The sequence below is a fragment of the Bos taurus genome, chromosome 7, assembly GCF_002263795.3.
Source record: "Bos taurus isolate L1 Dominette 01449 registration number 42190680 breed Hereford chromosome 7, ARS-UCD2.0, whole genome shotgun sequence".
NCBI classification, from domain to species: domain Eukaryota; kingdom Metazoa; phylum Chordata; class Mammalia; order Artiodactyla; family Bovidae; genus Bos; species Bos taurus.
In genome coordinates this window covers 102,136,606-102,155,007 of record NC_037334.1, presented here as the reverse complement: position 1 = coordinate 102,155,007, position 18,402 = coordinate 102,136,606, and the positions used below count along the sequence as shown (strand labels likewise).

General features: G+C 38.4%; 2 protein-coding genes across 26 annotated transcripts in view; one reads left to right on the top strand and one right to left on the bottom strand.

Annotated features, from left to right (window-relative positions):
• PPIP5K2 (diphosphoinositol pentakisphosphate kinase 2) overlaps positions 1–12,782 on the bottom strand; it is an 82,981-nt gene extending 70,199 nt beyond the window's left edge. For 21 of the 23 annotated variants that reach the window (XR_009495116.1, XM_059888467.1, XM_059888446.1 and 18 more), the window contains exons 1-2: positions 4,543–4,928; positions 1,441–1,636 (exon numbers count right to left, since the gene is read on the bottom strand). Coding sequence is in view for 22 of the 23 variants with exons in the window: in XM_059888467.1 (XP_059744450.1) it covers positions 1,441–1,636; positions 4,543–4,674 (328 nt within the window). In the remaining variant the exon portion in view is untranslated. Of the gene's footprint in view, positions 1–1,440; positions 1,637–4,542; positions 4,930–12,542 lie in introns of those variants that run through there. The other 2 variants (NM_001191152.2, XM_059888461.1) reach the window with 2 other exon arrangements.
• The window catches only part of GIN1 (gypsy retrotransposon integrase 1), a 30,688-nt gene continuing 24,273 nt past the window's right edge, over positions 11,988–18,402 (top strand). The window contains exon 1 of one of the 3 annotated variants that reach the window (XM_059887972.1): positions 11,988–12,271. The gene's annotated coding sequence lies outside the window, so the exon portion shown is untranslated. 3 annotated transcript variants of the gene reach the window in all.

Below are 18,402 nucleotides of genomic sequence, written 5' to 3'. Positions count from 1 at the left end.
AATTAACATTTAAATACTCTATACCAAGAATCACTTGGCCACAAATCACAGACCCTTCCAGTATTATGACTAAGAATTCATCACTTAATGTAAAGATATCACAATGTCTATGGTTTGAAGCCTTCTAACAGAATTCAGGAAATAAGAAAACCCTATATAGTCATTACCCTGCTTTTGCTGCTGTTAAAGAGACAGCATACAGGATATGACCTTAGGTAGCAGCTAGATTTTATAAGCAAATAACTAATTTTTACTTAATAAATATGAAGAACCATGTGATAGTAAGAGAAGAACACCTTACCCTCCAGGTTAAGCAAACTTTTAAGATTCTCTGAAATGAGTACCTTCAGTCTGTAAAGAAGACCAGGGCTTTGGCTTCTACATGAAATAATGAAAATCGATACATATCTCCTCTACGGGAATACAGTTTTAACCTGCTGCATCCCCTTATTGCTAAAGGCAATGCTTTTTAAACACCTACTTACAGTGAAACTTTAACACAACTGGAGGTCACATAGTTTGGTAACAAAAATGATTTAATGTGAATACATTTATTATATGAGTGCATATATTTTAGAGTTCTAAGTGAAAACTCAGATTCTTCGGTTATAAATTTTCAGATATACACTTAATAACTTTTGATTAGTGCACTTTGTCTGACTCTGTGACTGATGGACTGTAGCCCACCAGGCTCCTCTGTCCATGGGATTCTCCAGGCCAGAGTACTAGAGTGGGTTGCCATTCCCTTCTCCAGGAGATCTTCCCAACCCAGGGATCGGACCCAGGTCTCTGGCATTGCAGGTGGATTATTTACCATCAGAGCCACCAGGGAAGCCCAAACTATGAAGTAATACCTAAGCTTAATTGTTATTTCAGTGTGATTTATAAAAAACAGCAAACAAAATAAAAATTCAAATATTATGTTCTTAAGAGATAAAGTATGAATAAGTATAGGAGAAATGATAGATCATTTTCTGTATGGTAAAACATATTGGTTTATAATACTCAAAAATCAGTAATTTATTCCAAGAAACTTAAGAGTTGCAAACAAAAATATACATTCAAAAGTTCATCACAACCCTATTTTTAATAGTAAAAACTGAAAAACCATCTTACTTTTAGGATATTGGTTAAGCATAATATATTACATCCACAGGATGATACATGATCATACCATGAAAAACTAGCTTTTTTGACGAATGAGATAAAAGGAGAAACCTGCTTGATGTAATTAGGTTAAAAATTAAATATACAATTACAAATACATTATAACATTAAATGTGTTTTTAAAAAATAAACACAGAAAAAAGACTGGAAATATATCAAAATGTTAATATCACTTATCTGTGAGACTAGGTGAGTTTAATTTTATTTTTCTATTTTATCTATTAGTTTTATAGTCAGAGAATGAAGAGGTTTCCCTCCCTGTTTTTTTAATACCTTTAGAATGAAAAGAAATAAGACAATCACACAAAGGCCAGTTTTCCACTGGTTCATTCAAAATAACATCCTCTTCAAATACTACTACTGTGATATATTTAAATAAGGAGATCCGTTCGAGAATTTCCTTCATTGGTTTGGATTTGGATTTCTTTGCCATGGAACATATTCCAACCACAATCTGCCTTTCCGGAGGCTAAAACAAAAAGAAAACAAAAATAAGGTTGACTTGATAACATCTCCAAAGTACAGCTATTTTAAATCTCTCTCAGCAGTAGATAAAGCATGCAATGAATCAATAGAAGTGACAAATTAACCAAACGGACCTTTTTCAAGATTATATTGTTGTTACAAAAAAATAGGTTTATACAAAGGTCTGGAAAATTTTTTTTTGAGTTTCAGAACACCACTACAATTTTCATTTAGTTTTCAAACTTAAATACTTTTTTAAGTGGCTCAGGCATTTATTTGCCTTCTTCACACCAAAACAGAGCAAGGCCTAAAATAAAAAGGACAATGGGAGAGAGATAAAGAACTCTCTTCCCTAAAATAAGAAGTTCTCATTACAAAGCTATGCGGTGTTAAACTACTTTTGTAGATTGAATGTATGTTGATCACCAATAAAAACTTAAAAGGAAATTCTAGAGAAAGCCACACTGCTAAACAGAGGTGTCTATGCTCTTGACACCCAAATCTTCATACTCAACATAACTAGTTTACAGGGTTGCTCATCTCAAGCACCCTTGCGACAGCTCAAATGCCATGATTCAGCCTGAAATTTAAAATGCAGAATACAGAAACAACTTATGAGGTTCTATAATTATTCAAGATTCATCCTAAGGTCTTTGCTTTGCATTCTATTTCAGGTCTTCTCTCTTCTGTATTTCATATGACATTATAATCTGGGCTCAAAAGTATTTCACTAGACTTTCTTATTATAAGTAACACTGGATAACACATGAATTGTTCTTCATGCTTAGCACTGTTTGTTTATTGCCCCTCTCATGAAATTTAGAGTTCAAAATTGGTACTGGATTTGATGTTACCAAAGACTGTAAATCCTAACCTCCCTAGGATCTGCTTTCACTCTCTGATCATTCACTTTTATGTTCTTCTTCAGTTCTTTCCTGATCAAAAGCCTTGACACATCGCATTATGATGTTCCTAATGTAGACTTCCCCAGTCAACAAGAGTACTCAACCTAACATCTTTGATATCTTAAAAACAGAACAATCCAGAACATATCATTTCTTCAACCTACTGGTCAAATGAACCAAATCAAGCTCCTCAGAAGTAACAACTATGCACCACCAATGTGAACTCAGTTTAATTAATACCAGTCTTCCAAGAACTATGCTAAACACTGAAGCGTTACGTATATAGGAACTACCTGTCTTCAAGCGCTTTGAATCTAACAGGGAACACAGTAATACAGTTCATGATGATAATAGAAGTATAGACGTCAAAGTATAGAAGTAGTACTGATGAAGAAACATTCAAGTTCCTCACAGGAAAAAGAGCCAAGGAGAGGGCAAAGAACAAACAACATGAAATCTGAGGTTTTGAAGAATAAAAAATCATTCACAAGGTATCCAAAAAGGAGAGACATTTCATAGAGGTCAAGGAGTACTTAAAATAGTAGAGAGGCACAGGACAAGATGGAGTATGTGGGAAATAATCTGATATTGCCAAAACATAAAAGGCAGAAGAGAAGACAGACAAGTGCAGTTCTAGACATAGGAGAAATAAAAGTCCTTATATGGAAGAAGACTCGACATGATTTACCAGTGCTATTCTCAATGTGCTCAGAAGAACTCTAACAAAGAGGTAAGGGCAGCAGAGGCAGAATCAATAGTACTTTCCAGTCTAAGTCAGTCAGAGAAGCTCTCCTTTTATGTTACTGGACTTCTACATGAGACTTTAGATGAAGAAGTTTTAGCTGATATGAAGTTTGAAAATCATCGCTTTTTTCCTAGGGGTGAGATGTGGGGTGGGATAGATTTTAAACGGGTGACAGCCTGATTTTGCATTTCAAATATGTGTAACTGCACGTGAAAGCTGTTATTAAATAACTATGACAATATTTGAAATCATCTAATAACTATTTTTAGTACATTTTTACTACTTAAATCAAGTATAACACATTTTTGTTTTAAAATGAAATTCTCTTTTCAATTGGGAATATAAGAAAAACATATTTTAAGTTTGTATTTTAAATCAGTTCTATACATGTCAAGAGACAAAAATGATGAGCAATAAAAATGTTGAGCTAACTATAGCAAAATAAACATAATAAATGTTTAAGATTTGGTATGGTTTACACACATACAAACTCCCATAGATTCTTGAGGTAGTTTCTCCTAGCTACACAGTTTAGACTTCTGAATAGTTAATAGGGATATCTTCAGGTTAATAAGCACCACTGTGTTGACAACATGGCAAACTTAATGAACTGGGTTAAGCTGTCTTCTTTAGGACCTTTATTCTTGATATATTTGTTATGTACTTCTGCTGCTCCTGCTAAGTCACATCAGTCATGTCCGACTCTGTGCGACCCCATAGAAGGCAGCCCACCAGGCTCCCCCGTCCCTGGGATTCTCCAGGCAAGAACACTGGAGTGGGTTGCCATCTCCTTCTCCAATGCATGAAAGTGAAAAGTGAAAGTGAAGTTGCTCAGTCGTGTCCAACTCTTAGCAACCCCATGGACTGCAGCCCACCAGGCTCCTCCGTCCATAGGATTTTCCAGGCAAGAGTACAGAAGTGGGGTGCCATTGCCTTCTCCGGAACTCTTTTCACTTATGGCCCTGATTACTCTCTCTCCTTGTCACTTTTTCTCCCCAGCCCTGTGTTATACAAGGCATACCACTGAAAGATACTAAAATAGTCATTATGAAACAACTTAGAAATGTGACCTCTAATTGTCTTCCTGAAGCACTATAGAGTCAATAGTGTTACTAATGAAACACAGTACGTTTTGTCAGTTTAAAAATTTCCAAATTCAATGTTGGGGGAAAAAAAAGTCTTCCCTGTTTAAGACAATGGTATCAATTCCCCTTCACAGTGATCAGTAAAAAGCTTATTGGTCTTCAAGCAAACACTTACAGACTCATCTTCCTCCTCCTCATCTTCATCTGCATGGTGGAAGAAGTGTCGATAATTTCCAGCGTTTATTTCTGTATCTTCAGGTCCAACAAAGAATCTGGGGGCTTCACTCATTTTTATTTCATTTGACATAAATATAATTTAAACGTGCTATGCTAAAACTGTTTCTAAATACACAGTACCTGAAAAAAGCATTCTCTCTATACTAACTGACACATGGGTCTGTTGCAGCTTGTTTCTGCTTATACAATCACTTGAACGTGTGATGACAGTTAGTTGGCAAGTGTTCATTTGTTCTCAGATATCATTACTTCATTGTTGATGCAGTTTAAAAGACAAAGATAGTGAGGCTACTTCTTCAGTGAGTTGATATGGCAATCCTTTTACCTAAAAGGCAATGAAAAACTTAATTTTGGAGACTGTACTTCAAAAATACTCAAGTAAAAATAACTTTGACATTTGTAAAATCATTACCAATAACTTGATTTACAAATGAAAAGACACTTTCTCTCATAAATTTGAGAAATTTATACTCTCATCTTCAATATACATACTGAATATTTGACAAAGATGATACAAGATAACAAGATTAAAAAAAAGACTACACTAAATTCCTCAAGTCTAAAAATACCTAATGAATTAAGAGAAAATTACTCAAATTATAACAAAATCATAAAAAGACAAATCCCTCTGGACACAGTGTAGTAATATCTGAAGAGCATGGCAAAAAACAGATGAAATATAATGCAGGCTTAAAAACGACTGACAACTATATAACAATCTAAAATTACATTAAATAAATTTCTAAAAGGCTTCAATTTGTAAAAGTTCAATCTGCAAACAGGTTTTTTGGGAACCATAACCATTCTGCATTTTGGTCTCATATATAAATCAACAAAACAATATTAGAACGAAAACAAGATTTCATTATAACAGCAGCTCTTAAACTTTTAGCGCCAAAAACTCTTTTGCAATACTGTATAATAACTATAAATGAAATACAACCTTTAAAAATTGTGAATCACTGTATTGTATACTTGGGTGGACTCAGGGAGTTGGTAATGGACAGGGAGGCCTGGAGTGCTGCAGTTCATGGGGTCGCAAAGAGTCGGACACGACTGAGCGACTGAACTGAACTGAACTGAACTTACATAATTGTTGGTTAATCACTAAGTCATGTCCAACTCTTCTGCAACCCCATTGACTGTAATCCACCATATTCCTCTGTCCATGGGATTTCCCAGGGAAGGATACTGGAGTGGGTTGTCATTTCCTTCTCCATAGAATCTTCCCACACAGGGATCAAGCCTCCGTCTCCTGCACTGGATTCTTTACCACTGAGTCAAAGGGGAAGACCTAACTTACATATTATGTCAACTATACCTCAATTTATAAAAGTTTAAAGTAAAAAATAAAGCCTAAAAAAATAAAGATCTTTGGCAAATCTACTAAAATCTATGAATCTTCTCAGAAAAAAATGCACATGTACACTAAATTCTGCAAGCAACTGCATGTGATTGACAGAACATCCAAACTTTTCCACAAGAACTGATGCCCATGAACATCAGTTTAAGAACTATCATAACAGTGATATAACCACAAAATATTCCTTAGCAAAGCTGTTTACATGTACTCGGTTCCTTGGTTATGTTAAAACTAAAAACTACCAAGATGAAATTACTGGATTAAATATTCTTAAGAGTTGAATGATAAGCTAGAATTGCAAACCATAATGCCAAAAGTCCTATTCCTAAAGGTCTAATTCCAGTTTAATTGGTGATTCCCTATGAAACATTAAAACTAGTTTACCTAGCCAGATTTGCCTTTATCCACCTTTAAAACTGTAACTACATTGTTATGAAATTTTAAAGTTTGTGATTAAAGAATAAAAGCTGAAATAATTCACTTTATATATCAGTGCTTTTTATTCCTATTTCCCTTGCACTGTTTCATGTATAAAAGATGTGTGCTGAAAACAAACAAAAGAAAGTTTCCAACTGTAAAACTTGGAGGTAAGTTGATCTCAGTTTTCTTTTCTATCAAAAGGCAAACATTTTTGGTTTCTTTTTACTTTTTTACTCCTCCTATCCATCTAAAACTAGTTTAATATTTACTAACAGAAAGGGCATGCATTTTAGAGTCAAGATATACCTATTTAAATCTTTCATTAAATGACAGATTATGCTAGTTTCTCTAAGTCAGTTTCTTCATCTATAAAAAAAGGGAGTATCATAAAACCCTGTACTTTTGTGAACAGTAAGTAAATGTTTGGTATAGACTAAGCACTCAAACTTTTGCTTCCACAGGCACTCTACAAACTACGCTCCTTACTAACGTAACATGAAAACTGAACAGAATGAATATTGCCCATTATTTATGGATGTAAATCTATTCAACAAATAACTTTTAACCTATTGTAGAGAAGGTACAGTATTAGATGTGGCAATACAAAGTAAACATGAACCTTTTTCTTAAGGAGCTTAAGGTCTAGAAGGAAGACAGCCAAGTAGATGAACATTTTCTGTTTTAATGTGGTAAGTGCACCAACAAAGCTGGACAATAGAAATATGCAATAAGGTCTCTATTCACCTGAGGAGGCAACAAAGAGAGCTTTTTATCAGTACATATAAAAGCATGTTCACTTATATATACATACATGTATGCAAGCATGTATATGCTGCTGCTGCTGTGTCGCTTTAGTCGTGTCCGACTCTGTGCGACCCCATAGACGGCAGCCCACCAGGCTCCCCTGTCCCTGGGATTCTCCAGGCAAGAAGACTGGAGTGGGTTGCCATTGCCTTCTCCAATGCATGAAAGTGAAAAGTGAAAGTGAAGTCGCTCAGTCGTGTCCAACTCTAGCGACCCCTTGGATTGCAGCCTACCAGGCTCCTCCATCCATGGGATTTTCCAGACAAAAGTACTGAAGTGGGGTGCCATTGCCTCCTCCGAGTATGTATATATGTACACACTTTATGGCATTACTTTAAAATTGTACTTTTTTCCTAATTTAGCTACTCTAATGAAGCAATAAAAATCCTGTTCTACAGGCAGAGTTGAAAATTAATTTTCAAAATTAATTAGTGTCCATCATGAAAAGTCTAGAGTACATAAAAATGAAATTTTAGAGATCAATAATACCATGACCCAGTGGCGGAACTACTAAATGTAGTTTTTAGTTATGGAATTACTGGGTTGTATTTACTACTAGTCCCTTTACAATATATTTTCCCAAATGTTTGAGCTACTTTATACATGTATTATGTGTGAGTAGAAATATGCTTTTGGAGAAAAATGTGTATCCTGTACATTTCTTCCAAGAGTATTAATTAATGATTTATTTGTCCCCTTCTCTTCGCTTAAATTGTCTTCAACATTGCTTCAAGTATATAAATGTATGTCCCCCATCTTATTATGAGTTTAGGTCTGAATGTCTCATTCACTCATTTGGAGAGAGACAACACACAAATCAACAAATAAATGTATGTTAGGAAGACCTCAGTAATATTTGAGTAGAAATCTGAATTAAATGAGGAAACCAGTCATGGAGTTATATGATAAGAGCATTCCAGGTAAGAAACAAACTATAAAGGTCCTAAAACAGATAAATACTTGGCGTATTTCCCATGACCAAGGAAAAGTAAGGAGACCATTGCAGCTGGAGCAGAGCAAGAAAATAAAGAAAAAATGGCAGGAAATACAGTTGGAAAAGTAACTAGGATGCATACAGAGGACTGAGAAACCACAGTGACAGTTTTCAATTTTATTAAATGTGACTGGATTTAAGAGAATGGGAGACGTAGAGGCAAGATATACTGACAATTCTTTAGAAGGGTTTTGCTATAAAGGTAGGCAAAGGCCTTCTTTTGTGTTTCTCTTTTGATATATCAACGATACTTACAAATACCAGAAATGGACTGAACCGGCTAGTGGTTAAAAGTGTGGATTCTGGAACCAAAAAGACTTGATGGTGAATCTTAATTCCAGCAGCTGTGTGACCTTGAGCAAGTTAATTAACCTCTCAGAGCCTCAGTAAATTGTACCTATCTTTCAAGTCGTTTGACAGATTAAGTTATATTTTAAAAGGTCTTATATCCCACTGCTCAGGCAATATTCCATACCAATTTTATCCAAACATTTGGGAGAAGGGCCCAGGCACTTTTATGGCTCCTCAGATTCTAATGTGCAGCTGACTTTGAGAACCAGTGTACAACTCAAAAAAAGAAGGGGGAGTGTAGGACAATGGAAGCACACAGTAAGCAAAACATGTGTTTGCACCGTATGAGAGCATGCTATTATTATAGGAAATCTGATGATCTGCTAAAAACAGAAGTGATGAAGCAGAGCCTTGTCTTCTTGATGCTTGGCACATCAAACATCAAGTACCTAACAAACCTTTCCTTAACAATTGCCAAGATTTTTTCTCTGAATCATTCACTTTGACCTTTGGTCACCTGCAACCTTGGCATTATTTAACTGTTTTGGTTACGTATATCCCGTGATAAGCTTCAAGAGAATGAACATTTATTCAACATTGCTATCTGGTAAGTAATTTGTTAACCCAGAGCCTCCCAACACATAGCCTCATCATGAATCAATACTTCAAGCATATGCCCAAAAAATTGCCTCAGCATTTTTGGCACCTGGAACCCCCTGGCCAGTTGCCTCCAACACTGCTCTCTTCAGTTTTTCCTGGAAACATTGCACAAACACTATCATTTTCTATGCATGCTCTAACAAGAAAGAAAGTTTGGAAGCAGTTATGACTTTGTGATTTAGCAATTATTCTCAGCAATCCTAGGATTAGAGATATTTTCCTCATTTGATAAATGCTTGCAGTACATAAATGTCCATCATTATAAATGAGGTTCACATGAAGCATAGAAAGTTCAAGAAATTCAACTGTAATCACACAATCAATAAGAGTTGTAAAAACAAATCAAATCCAGGTCCAAAGACCGTCATAAACACTTTAGGGGAAAATCAGGACTCCATAGTCCTTATTACACATACTTAATAAATACTTATAAAACTAAAAGTATGAAATAAATCTATTTTTTGTTCCCCCTACCCAGTGGAAGGTAAAATGAAGCACAAGATGAGATCGCATGGGCATGACAGGAGATCCAAGACATTCTAAATGAATTGCTATTTCACCTGAACCCCTGATAAACCAAATATAGCATATGCATTTCCGCATTATAGAGTATTTCAATCAACCTACATCCTCTGTCATAAATCCCAAAACATGTAACTGTTTGACTTTAAAGACATTATATTATACAAATATCAGAGTAGAGCCTTTCCCATTTTTAAGACTCTTTCTATAGCAATAGTCCCATAAAGGACTGGCTACATCAGAATTACCTGGGAATATCTGTAAAAACCACCGTTACTAGATCTACCACAAATCTTCTGCAGAAGCATTTCTTAACCAGATAATCTATATTTTAGCAAATCAATGTACAGCCAGATTTGGTAATCTGTTTATTTTGTGCAAAACACAAATACCTCTTAAGGCTGACTTCTAAATTTGAAATTAGTACGTGCTACTGAAGTATCCACACTCAAAAGCATTGGTTCTCAAACTCTATATTGCGTTGCAATCACTTGGAGGGCTTGTTAAACCACTAAACTAAGAGCCTGGAAGTCACACCCCAGCTGCTGCTGCTGCTGCTGCTGCTAAGTCGCTTCATCGTGTCGGACTCTGTGCGACCCCATAGACGGCAGCTCACCAGGCTTCCCTGTCCCTGGGGTTCTCAAGGCAAGAACACTGGAGTGGGTTGCCATTTCCTTCTCCAATGCATAAGAGTGAAAAGTGAAAGTGAAGTCGCTCAGTTGTGTCCGACTCTCAGCGACCCCATGGACTGTAGCCCACCAGGCTCCTCCGTCCATGGGATTTTCCAGGCAAGAGTACAGGAGTGGGGTGCCACTGCCTTTTCTGAGTCACACCCCTGCCAACCCTCAAATACACATCAGCACCCTCTCCCATCCTTTATGCTCCATAGCATTCTGGATCTATGTTAATGTTTCCACTAGAGTTATGATTTTCTTCCCCAGCTTTTTGTGAAAATTTTCAAATATTCAGAGAAACTGAAAGAACAGCTTACTATAAACTCCTATATACCCACCACTGGACTCAACAACGGCTCTACCATCTAAGCTGTTGACATCAACACATGTCACCTCTAAATACTTTAGTATGCATCTCCTAAAAGCAAGGGCATGCTCTTCAGTTCACTTCAGTCGCTCAATCGTGTCCGACTCTTTGCGACTCCATGAATCGCAGCACGCCAGGCCTCCCTGGCCATCACCAACTCCCGGAGTTCACTCAGACTCACGTCCATCGAGTCAGTGATGCCATCCAGCCATCTCATCCCCTGTCGTCCCCTTCTCCTCCTGCCCCCAATCCCTCCCAGCATCAGAGTCTTTTCCAATGAGTCAACTCTTCGCATGAGGTGGCCAAAGTACTGCAGTTTCAGCTTTAGCATCATTCCTTCCAAAGAAATCATTACATAACCACAATATCATTTCCACGTAAGAAAATCAATGGTTCTACCGCACTGTTCAAATGTAGTTGAATGGATGCTTTTAAAGAACAAAGATGTCATCTATATAGTCCCAGTACTTTTACATAGCATTTATTTGTGTGAAATTAATGTTCCACCAATAAATAAGTGTTCCACCAATTGCTAAATTTAACACCCTCACAACAACTACCCTGCAAGTCAGGAGTTTTACAGCAAGCTTTGATTTGATACAATCTGCACCTTCTGCCCAACCATTTAATCACTTGCTTTAAACAAGGCCAAGTAAATTATTTTGGCTTCTGAATTATTTAATTCTGCCTCAGAATAGTAAAGCTCCATGAAAACAGCTTGTGTCTGTCGTCAGACACAAATAGAAATCTCAAATATTTTTCTTAGCAATACTTTCAGCTACTGAGAACATTAGTGAAGAAACTGGAAGCCACGACGCATACTGGTAGGACAAAGGTAATGTAATAGTTTAAAAAAATTCAGATTGTTGAAGTCTGAAAAGCCGGCTTTTCAATACAGGTTCGAACGTTTACTAGCAGCAAAAATTTACTAGGGCAAGTTAAGTGAGGCTTAGAGATGAGCCTTAGTTCCTACCTCTGTCAAATGAGAATAACAGTCTAATTCATCTCATGGAATCGTTCAGAGAAGTTCACAAGAAAAGACGTAAAGCACTTGGGACACTCAAGAACTCAGTGAATTGCAGCTATCTTTTTTTAATTGGCTTGAAACCAAACCTTTATTTTTCACGCGGAATTTTCAGCAGCGAAGCAAAACCCTGTCCCACTGCAGAGCTAAGGTCAGCAGGGAGGCTTCCTACTTGCACAGCTAAGCTTCCCCGCACGCGGACGCCGAGGCTGCGTTCTGCGCGGACTGCAAAGGTCGCAGGCGCCAAGAAGCCGCGCAGAACCTGGTCCGGGGTCCCCAGCCTCCGCCCCTTCTCCCTCGGAAGCGCGCGGGGTCGCCACCCTCTCCCAACCGGTTCGGCGCGACAGGGACCCGCAGCCTCCTCTGCGGAGGAGGACGGGGCTTTGGTCTCCTCAAGAGGGGTGGAGGGAGAAGGCGAGGGGCAGAGGGACGAAGACTGAGGAGGGAAAGGGAAAACAGCCGTTCTCTACCTCCCCTCCCCATACTCGAGATTGCCGACTCTGGTGGAACGAAACCGCCAGACCCTCGCTAGTGCCCTTCGAGCTAAGGTGAGACCTCCGTTATCTCAAAAGCCCAGAAGAGGGAAGGAATGGAGGAGGAGGAAGTCGCGGAGGAAAAATGAAGACGCCGAAGGATCCCTTCCAGGCTGTGACGGCCACTCCTCCACACCCGGGCCGCCTTTCTCTCTGGCCACACGCCCCGCGGAGGAGCGGCAGCCAGAGCTTTGAAACAGCTGCCCTGCGGCGGCCGCAAACCTCTGGGGACTAGGCTCCGCATCTCGATTCTCAGTTCTCGCCCCGCCCCCCCTGCTCCCCGCACCTGCCACGGCTGCGGTCATCACGCGAACTGCAGATGTCCGAGTCCATTCAGGGGCTCCATGCCCCCCTTTAATCCCGGGGGAGCGGGGGTTGGGGGGCGGTCAGGATTGAGGCGCCCGTCAAAGAAGACTCCAGCTGCTAGCGGGAACGTGGGTCTCCTCTCCTCAGCAGCAGCTGAATGGCCCACAAAGAGGTACCGAAGGTACTACCGCACTTCGCGAAGCCCGGTCACGCCTCTTCCCCTCCCTCTCCGGGTCTCACACAGAAACCTCCCCGGGCGGAACGATTTCCGGCAAGAGCCAAACGATCCGCGCCTAACCTTTTCTGACCGCGTCTCCGAGACACCCGCCCCCCCGGCAGAAACACGCCCTTTGTAAACCACCACGCGGATAGTTCCGCTTCCGGCAGCACCACAAAAGTCGCGAGAGGAAGCTTAAATCTTGACGGTAGCCTTTTGGACCACTTCGGTGAGTGGTCGTCTTAGTGTGCTCTCACAGCTGCTGATCGTTTTAAAATGAGGCGAGACCTGACTAATTTCAAAGCCGGGAGAGGCGACCAGTTTGAAGAAGGGTGTAATTGGCTTTATGGAGATTGCGCAGGCGCCCTTGGGGCGGGAGGGCCCTGTTTGGGGCGTTACGCTGCCGCCGCCCGCCGAGCGGCCAAGGGGCGAGTTCCGTTGTCGGGCTGAGGGAGGCGCCTACCCTAGATAAAATTATTGGAGGAATTAAGTAATAAGTATTAACAGGAGTATTCACTGGTTTCATTTAATGTTTTACCAGGGACAAAGTGTAAAAAAAAGTATATATATATAACCAGATTGAACCCTGAGTTTTACTTAACGGGTCATTTTCTTGCTTACGCTAAATTTAGCTGGACCTTGCCCCAGAGTTAGTTAACAAGTAACCAGAACGCTCTGGGAATGCACAAAGTGGCATCTGAAACTGGGAGCAAACTCGGAAGTTGAGTGTGGCATTTGGCTGAAAGGAAAGGATTCTCTTCCCCCCAGCCCCCCTTATCCTGGTTGTCGTTTCAGCAGATATTTCCCGGTTTTGCCGCAGATCAAAAATCTGCGGGGAGAGCAATGCGAGCTAACAGGAGAATCTTGTCCTTTTGTTTTAAAAGAAAATTACACCTCTGTGGGTTTTCTTTTAAATTACTGTGTCTGAACCAAAATGGGAAAATAGTTTTTAAAAAATTTCATTTTTCACACGTGGCTTCATTTGCATACGGAGATGAAGGCGTTTTTAAGTGAAATTTGCACGCTGAAGCGAAGCAGATTATAGGGAAGTGTCTTGTGTAGTTGGATTTCCCAGTCGTTTTCGTTACATAAAATTGTGGTCTTCCGATTTTTCAGAGATTAAAATAGAGTAATGCAGGAATAAAATTAATGATCCCAAGTAAAATGCTCACTGAAATATTACAGATTTTAAGTTTTAAAGTTGAAACTCGTGCATATTATAACCTTTTAGAGGCTTAAATTAGGTGGTCCTGATGGGTTTTGCCCTAGGTGAAACACAGTTAAATCCTAATTTTATTTAAAGTGGTACTTAACTGCCTGTGTTGCGCACAAGATAAAATTATTAAAGGAATTAAGTAATAAGTATTTGCACTTAAAAGAAGTATTCACTGGTTTCATTTAATGTTTTACCAGGGACAAAGTGTAAAAAATAATCAGATTTGACCCTGACAGTTCATCAATTAGGAATTGTAATCAGACAGCTTTATTGCCTTTTCTTACTCCTAGGTATTTCAACACACAAGCAATTATTTGTCAAAGAATTCTTGAAAATATGAGCATATCCAAAAAAAAAGGTGTAATGTAATCTTCATCTTTATAACTCAAGCCACCTAATTCTCCCTTGTAAACGATTTCTTTCCTTAATAATATTTGCAAACAGACATTTTGTTTATATTTGTTCTGAGTATTACAGCTTAAAGCCATTTTCTCAAATTAACTGCTGGGATGGTTTCTAGGGACCAAGTAGTGAATGTACTTTCGAGAAGGGAAAAATTATTAGTTCTTTTAAGTTTCATCAATAAGTAAATAGCAAACACGCGCAGGAAACTTTTAGCCTTCCTCTTGGACTTCCTTGGTGACTCAGACAGTAAAGAATCTACCTGCAATGCAGGAGACCCGGGTTCCATTCCTGGGTTGGGAAGAACTGGAGAAGGAACTAGCTACCCACTCCAGCATTCTGCTGGGAGAATCCTGTGGACAGAGGACACTGGTGGGCTACAGCCCATGGCGTTGCAAAGAGGCGGACAGGACTGAGTGACGAACACTGCCACTCAGAAGGCTCTACTTTTTGTGAACTAATTTTTCTTTCTTATGCATTTCTGTTTCTTCTTGTCGTCTGTCTTTACTGACAGAACAGTATTAAATATTATGGATGATAAATACTTAAACATTTTAACAGTAATTATATATTGCTGTACCGTATGCAAAGAGCATTTCAAATCCATTATCTCATTGGTCTTTATAATTGTGAAAAAGAAAGGATAAGTAATATTTCTGTTTTGTCACACATGGATACTGAGACTTAGGTAACCGTTGCATGCTAGAAATTTTGACTCCTAAAAGCCTTACCTTTTTAGATAGGCCCTTTCTGAAGTGAAGTAATTGTCACCTTTGAAACCTGTGCTCTTTTTATATTAATGCTACTTCTCCTGTCAGGAAATGCAAGTAATTCTTGTTCATTTACAAATAGTTGAATAGCCACTGTGTCCCTATAAAAGTCGCCTTGTAGCTTTTCTAACAGAAGCCTGAACCAAGTATCAATGTTATGAAAGCTGAGGATGAGAAATAATTAAATTAGTGGGGGAGAGGGGTTGAGGTTGGAAAAACATGAAATTTGAAACAACAGAGACCAAGGTTTAAATGTCAATGGATGGGCTCACTCTATTGCCTTGAGGAAAGTGGACAATCTCTCTGAAGCTACGTTTTTTTATCTCTAAAATGTATGCAGAATTACTACCTACCCCTTAGGATGTTGTGAGGATCATCACAGTGTAGTACCATATACATGTTTGCAGCTGTTTTTAAAATTTGCTTTTGTGGTTATTTTTAAAAATTAATTTTAAAAAATTGTTTCCCATCTATATAGTTTTGGCATAAAAAGAGCAGCATGTAGTATGTTTGTAGCCTTTTGTGTCTGGGTTTCACTTAGTCCAATAATTTTGAGGTTCGTCCCTATTAAATATATTTGTAGTTCCTTTTTGCTGAGGAGTATTCCGCTACGTGGATCTACCACAATTTGTTTATCCATTCACTTGTTGAAGAGCATTTAGATTGTTTTTAGGTTTTGGCTGTTACGAATAAACATTCTAGAAATATTCACATACAGATTTTTGTGTGGACATGTACTTTCATTTCTCTTAAGTTAAAGCTGTTTTCCAACATGTTTACACCATTTTTTATTCTTACCAGCAGTGCTTTGCATGCTTGGTAGTACTTAGTATTGGCAGATTTTTTTTTTTTGCCATTTTGATGGATTTGTAGTGGTATCTTATTGTGATTGAGAGCTTCCCAGGTGGCTCAGTGGTAAAGAATACATCTGCAAGTGCAGGAGATGCAGGTTCGATCTCTTGTCTGGGAAGACCCCCTGCAGAAGGAAATGGCAACCCACTCCAATATTCTTGCCTGGAAAAACCCCATAGACTGAGGCGCCTGGCAGACTGCAGTCCATGGGGTCACAAAGAGTCAGACACGACTTAACACCTGAACAGCAGCAAAAACTTTTGGTTTTAATTTGTGTTTTTCATTGCATAATGGTGTTGAATGTCTTTACATGTTATCTGCTAACCATATCTTCTTTGACGAAGTGTCTGTTCACATCTTTTGCACACTTTAAAATTTGGATTGTTTGCTTTCTTATTATTGGGCTTTGACAGTTCTTTATAGATTCTGGACCCACTTTTTTTAATTATATATGTGTATCGCAAATATTTTCTCCCAGCTGTGATTACTCTGTTTTCTTAACAGTATTTTAAAAAGAACATAAGTTTAATTTTTTTCTTTTACGGGTGGTTCTTTATGTTTGCTATCTGAAGTCATTGTCTAACTTAAGCTTACAAAAATTTTCTCTTTTACTGTCTTCTAGAAATTCTCAACCTTTAGTTTTTGCATTTAGATCTGTAAACCATCGTGAATAATTTTAATTTCTTTGTATGGTGCAAGGTGTTTGTTGAGATTCATCTTTTTTAATGTGGATGTTTAGTTAGTTGCTTCAGCATCATTTGTTGTAAACATTACTCTTTCTCTGTTGAGTTACCTTGGCACCTATGTAAAAAAATCAGTACATACCATTTCTCTGTAGCTGTATCTCTGGATACTATTCTGTTCCATAGATTGATGGCTATCATTTTGCCAGTACCACTGGGTCTTGATTACAATTGCAATAAGTAAGTCTTGAAACAAGGTAATATACAAATTTTCAACTATGTTCTTGTTTTCCAAACTTGTTTTAGCTATTGTGAGTCATCTGGTTTTCCATATTGATTTTTTTTTATTATTATTATTTTTGTCTGTGCCACAAGGCATGCAGGATCTTAGTTCCCTGACCAGGAATTTGACATACCCCCAGCACCACTGGACTAACATGTCAATTTTAGAATCAGCTTGTCGATTTCTACAAAAGAGCTTGTTGGGTTTCTGTTTGCATTGCATTGATTCTGTAAATCAATTTGGGGAGAATTGACATCTTAGTAAGTTTATACAGCTTTTTTCATTGTTAGGGTGGGGAGTGATCTTTTTTTCCACCAGGCAGAAGCCTGTAGAAGAATTCTTTAATGCTATTTACTTCCATTGTTGAATATTATAATTTACCAGTCAATTTCAATCTAAATTAACCCCTTGAGGTCTTTTTTTCTTATCTGGAAAATGGGATATTGTATGGGGTTTCTTTGAGTGCTGTTTTAAAGTATTTTTAGTCGAGATCTAATTTTTCATTGTGTGATGTGGTATATTTAATTTTTCAAAAATCTTTTCTCTTTCCCTACTTGAAGATTAAATATATTTTACTATCCTTTTCTATAATTGTGTGAAAGAATAGAAACAATAGAATAATGAAACAGAATAGAAATAATGAAATAAACTGACTCTCCTGTTAATAATAATTGGTCTTTCAAATTAGAGAGTCTTATTTCCTGAACATTTTGGAAATTAGAAATACATGTCATCAAGAATGATGTGTTAAAGAAGTGTAAAAATTAATTTTACTAAGAGAAAATGAAATGGAATGCCTTTTTCTTCTGCGAAATTACCACCTGCCTTATTTTCTGTATTTAGGAAGTGCTTAGGAAAGAGATTGGAGAAGGAAATGGCAACCCACTCCAGTGTCCTTGCCTGGAGAATCCCAGGGACTGCGGAGCTTGGTGGGCTGCTGTCTGTGGGGTCGAACAGAGTCGGACACGACTGAAGCGACTTAGCAGCAGCAGCATCAGCAGCAGTAGGAAAGAGATGCAAGAAAATGACCTGATAGGTGCTTTTTGTTATACACGTAGAGAACTTAGTATTAACTTGTTTTCTGCCAGGTTTCTTTAGTTCCAGTTAAAGAAATGCTGGAAACTTTTAGCCTGTACCTCTAGTTCAGTTCAGTTCAGTTCAGTCCAGTTGCTTCATCGTGTCCGACTCTTCGCGACCCCATGAATCCCAGCACGCCAAGCCTCCCTGTCCATCACCAACTCCCGGAGTTCACCCAGACTCACGTCCATCGAGTCAGTGATGCCATCCAGCCATCTCATCCTCTGTCGTCCCCTTCTCCTCCTGCCCCCAATCCCTCCCAGCATCAGAGTCTTTTCCAATGAGTCAACTCTTCGCATGAGGTGGCCAAAGTACTGGAGTTTCAGCTTTAGCATCATTC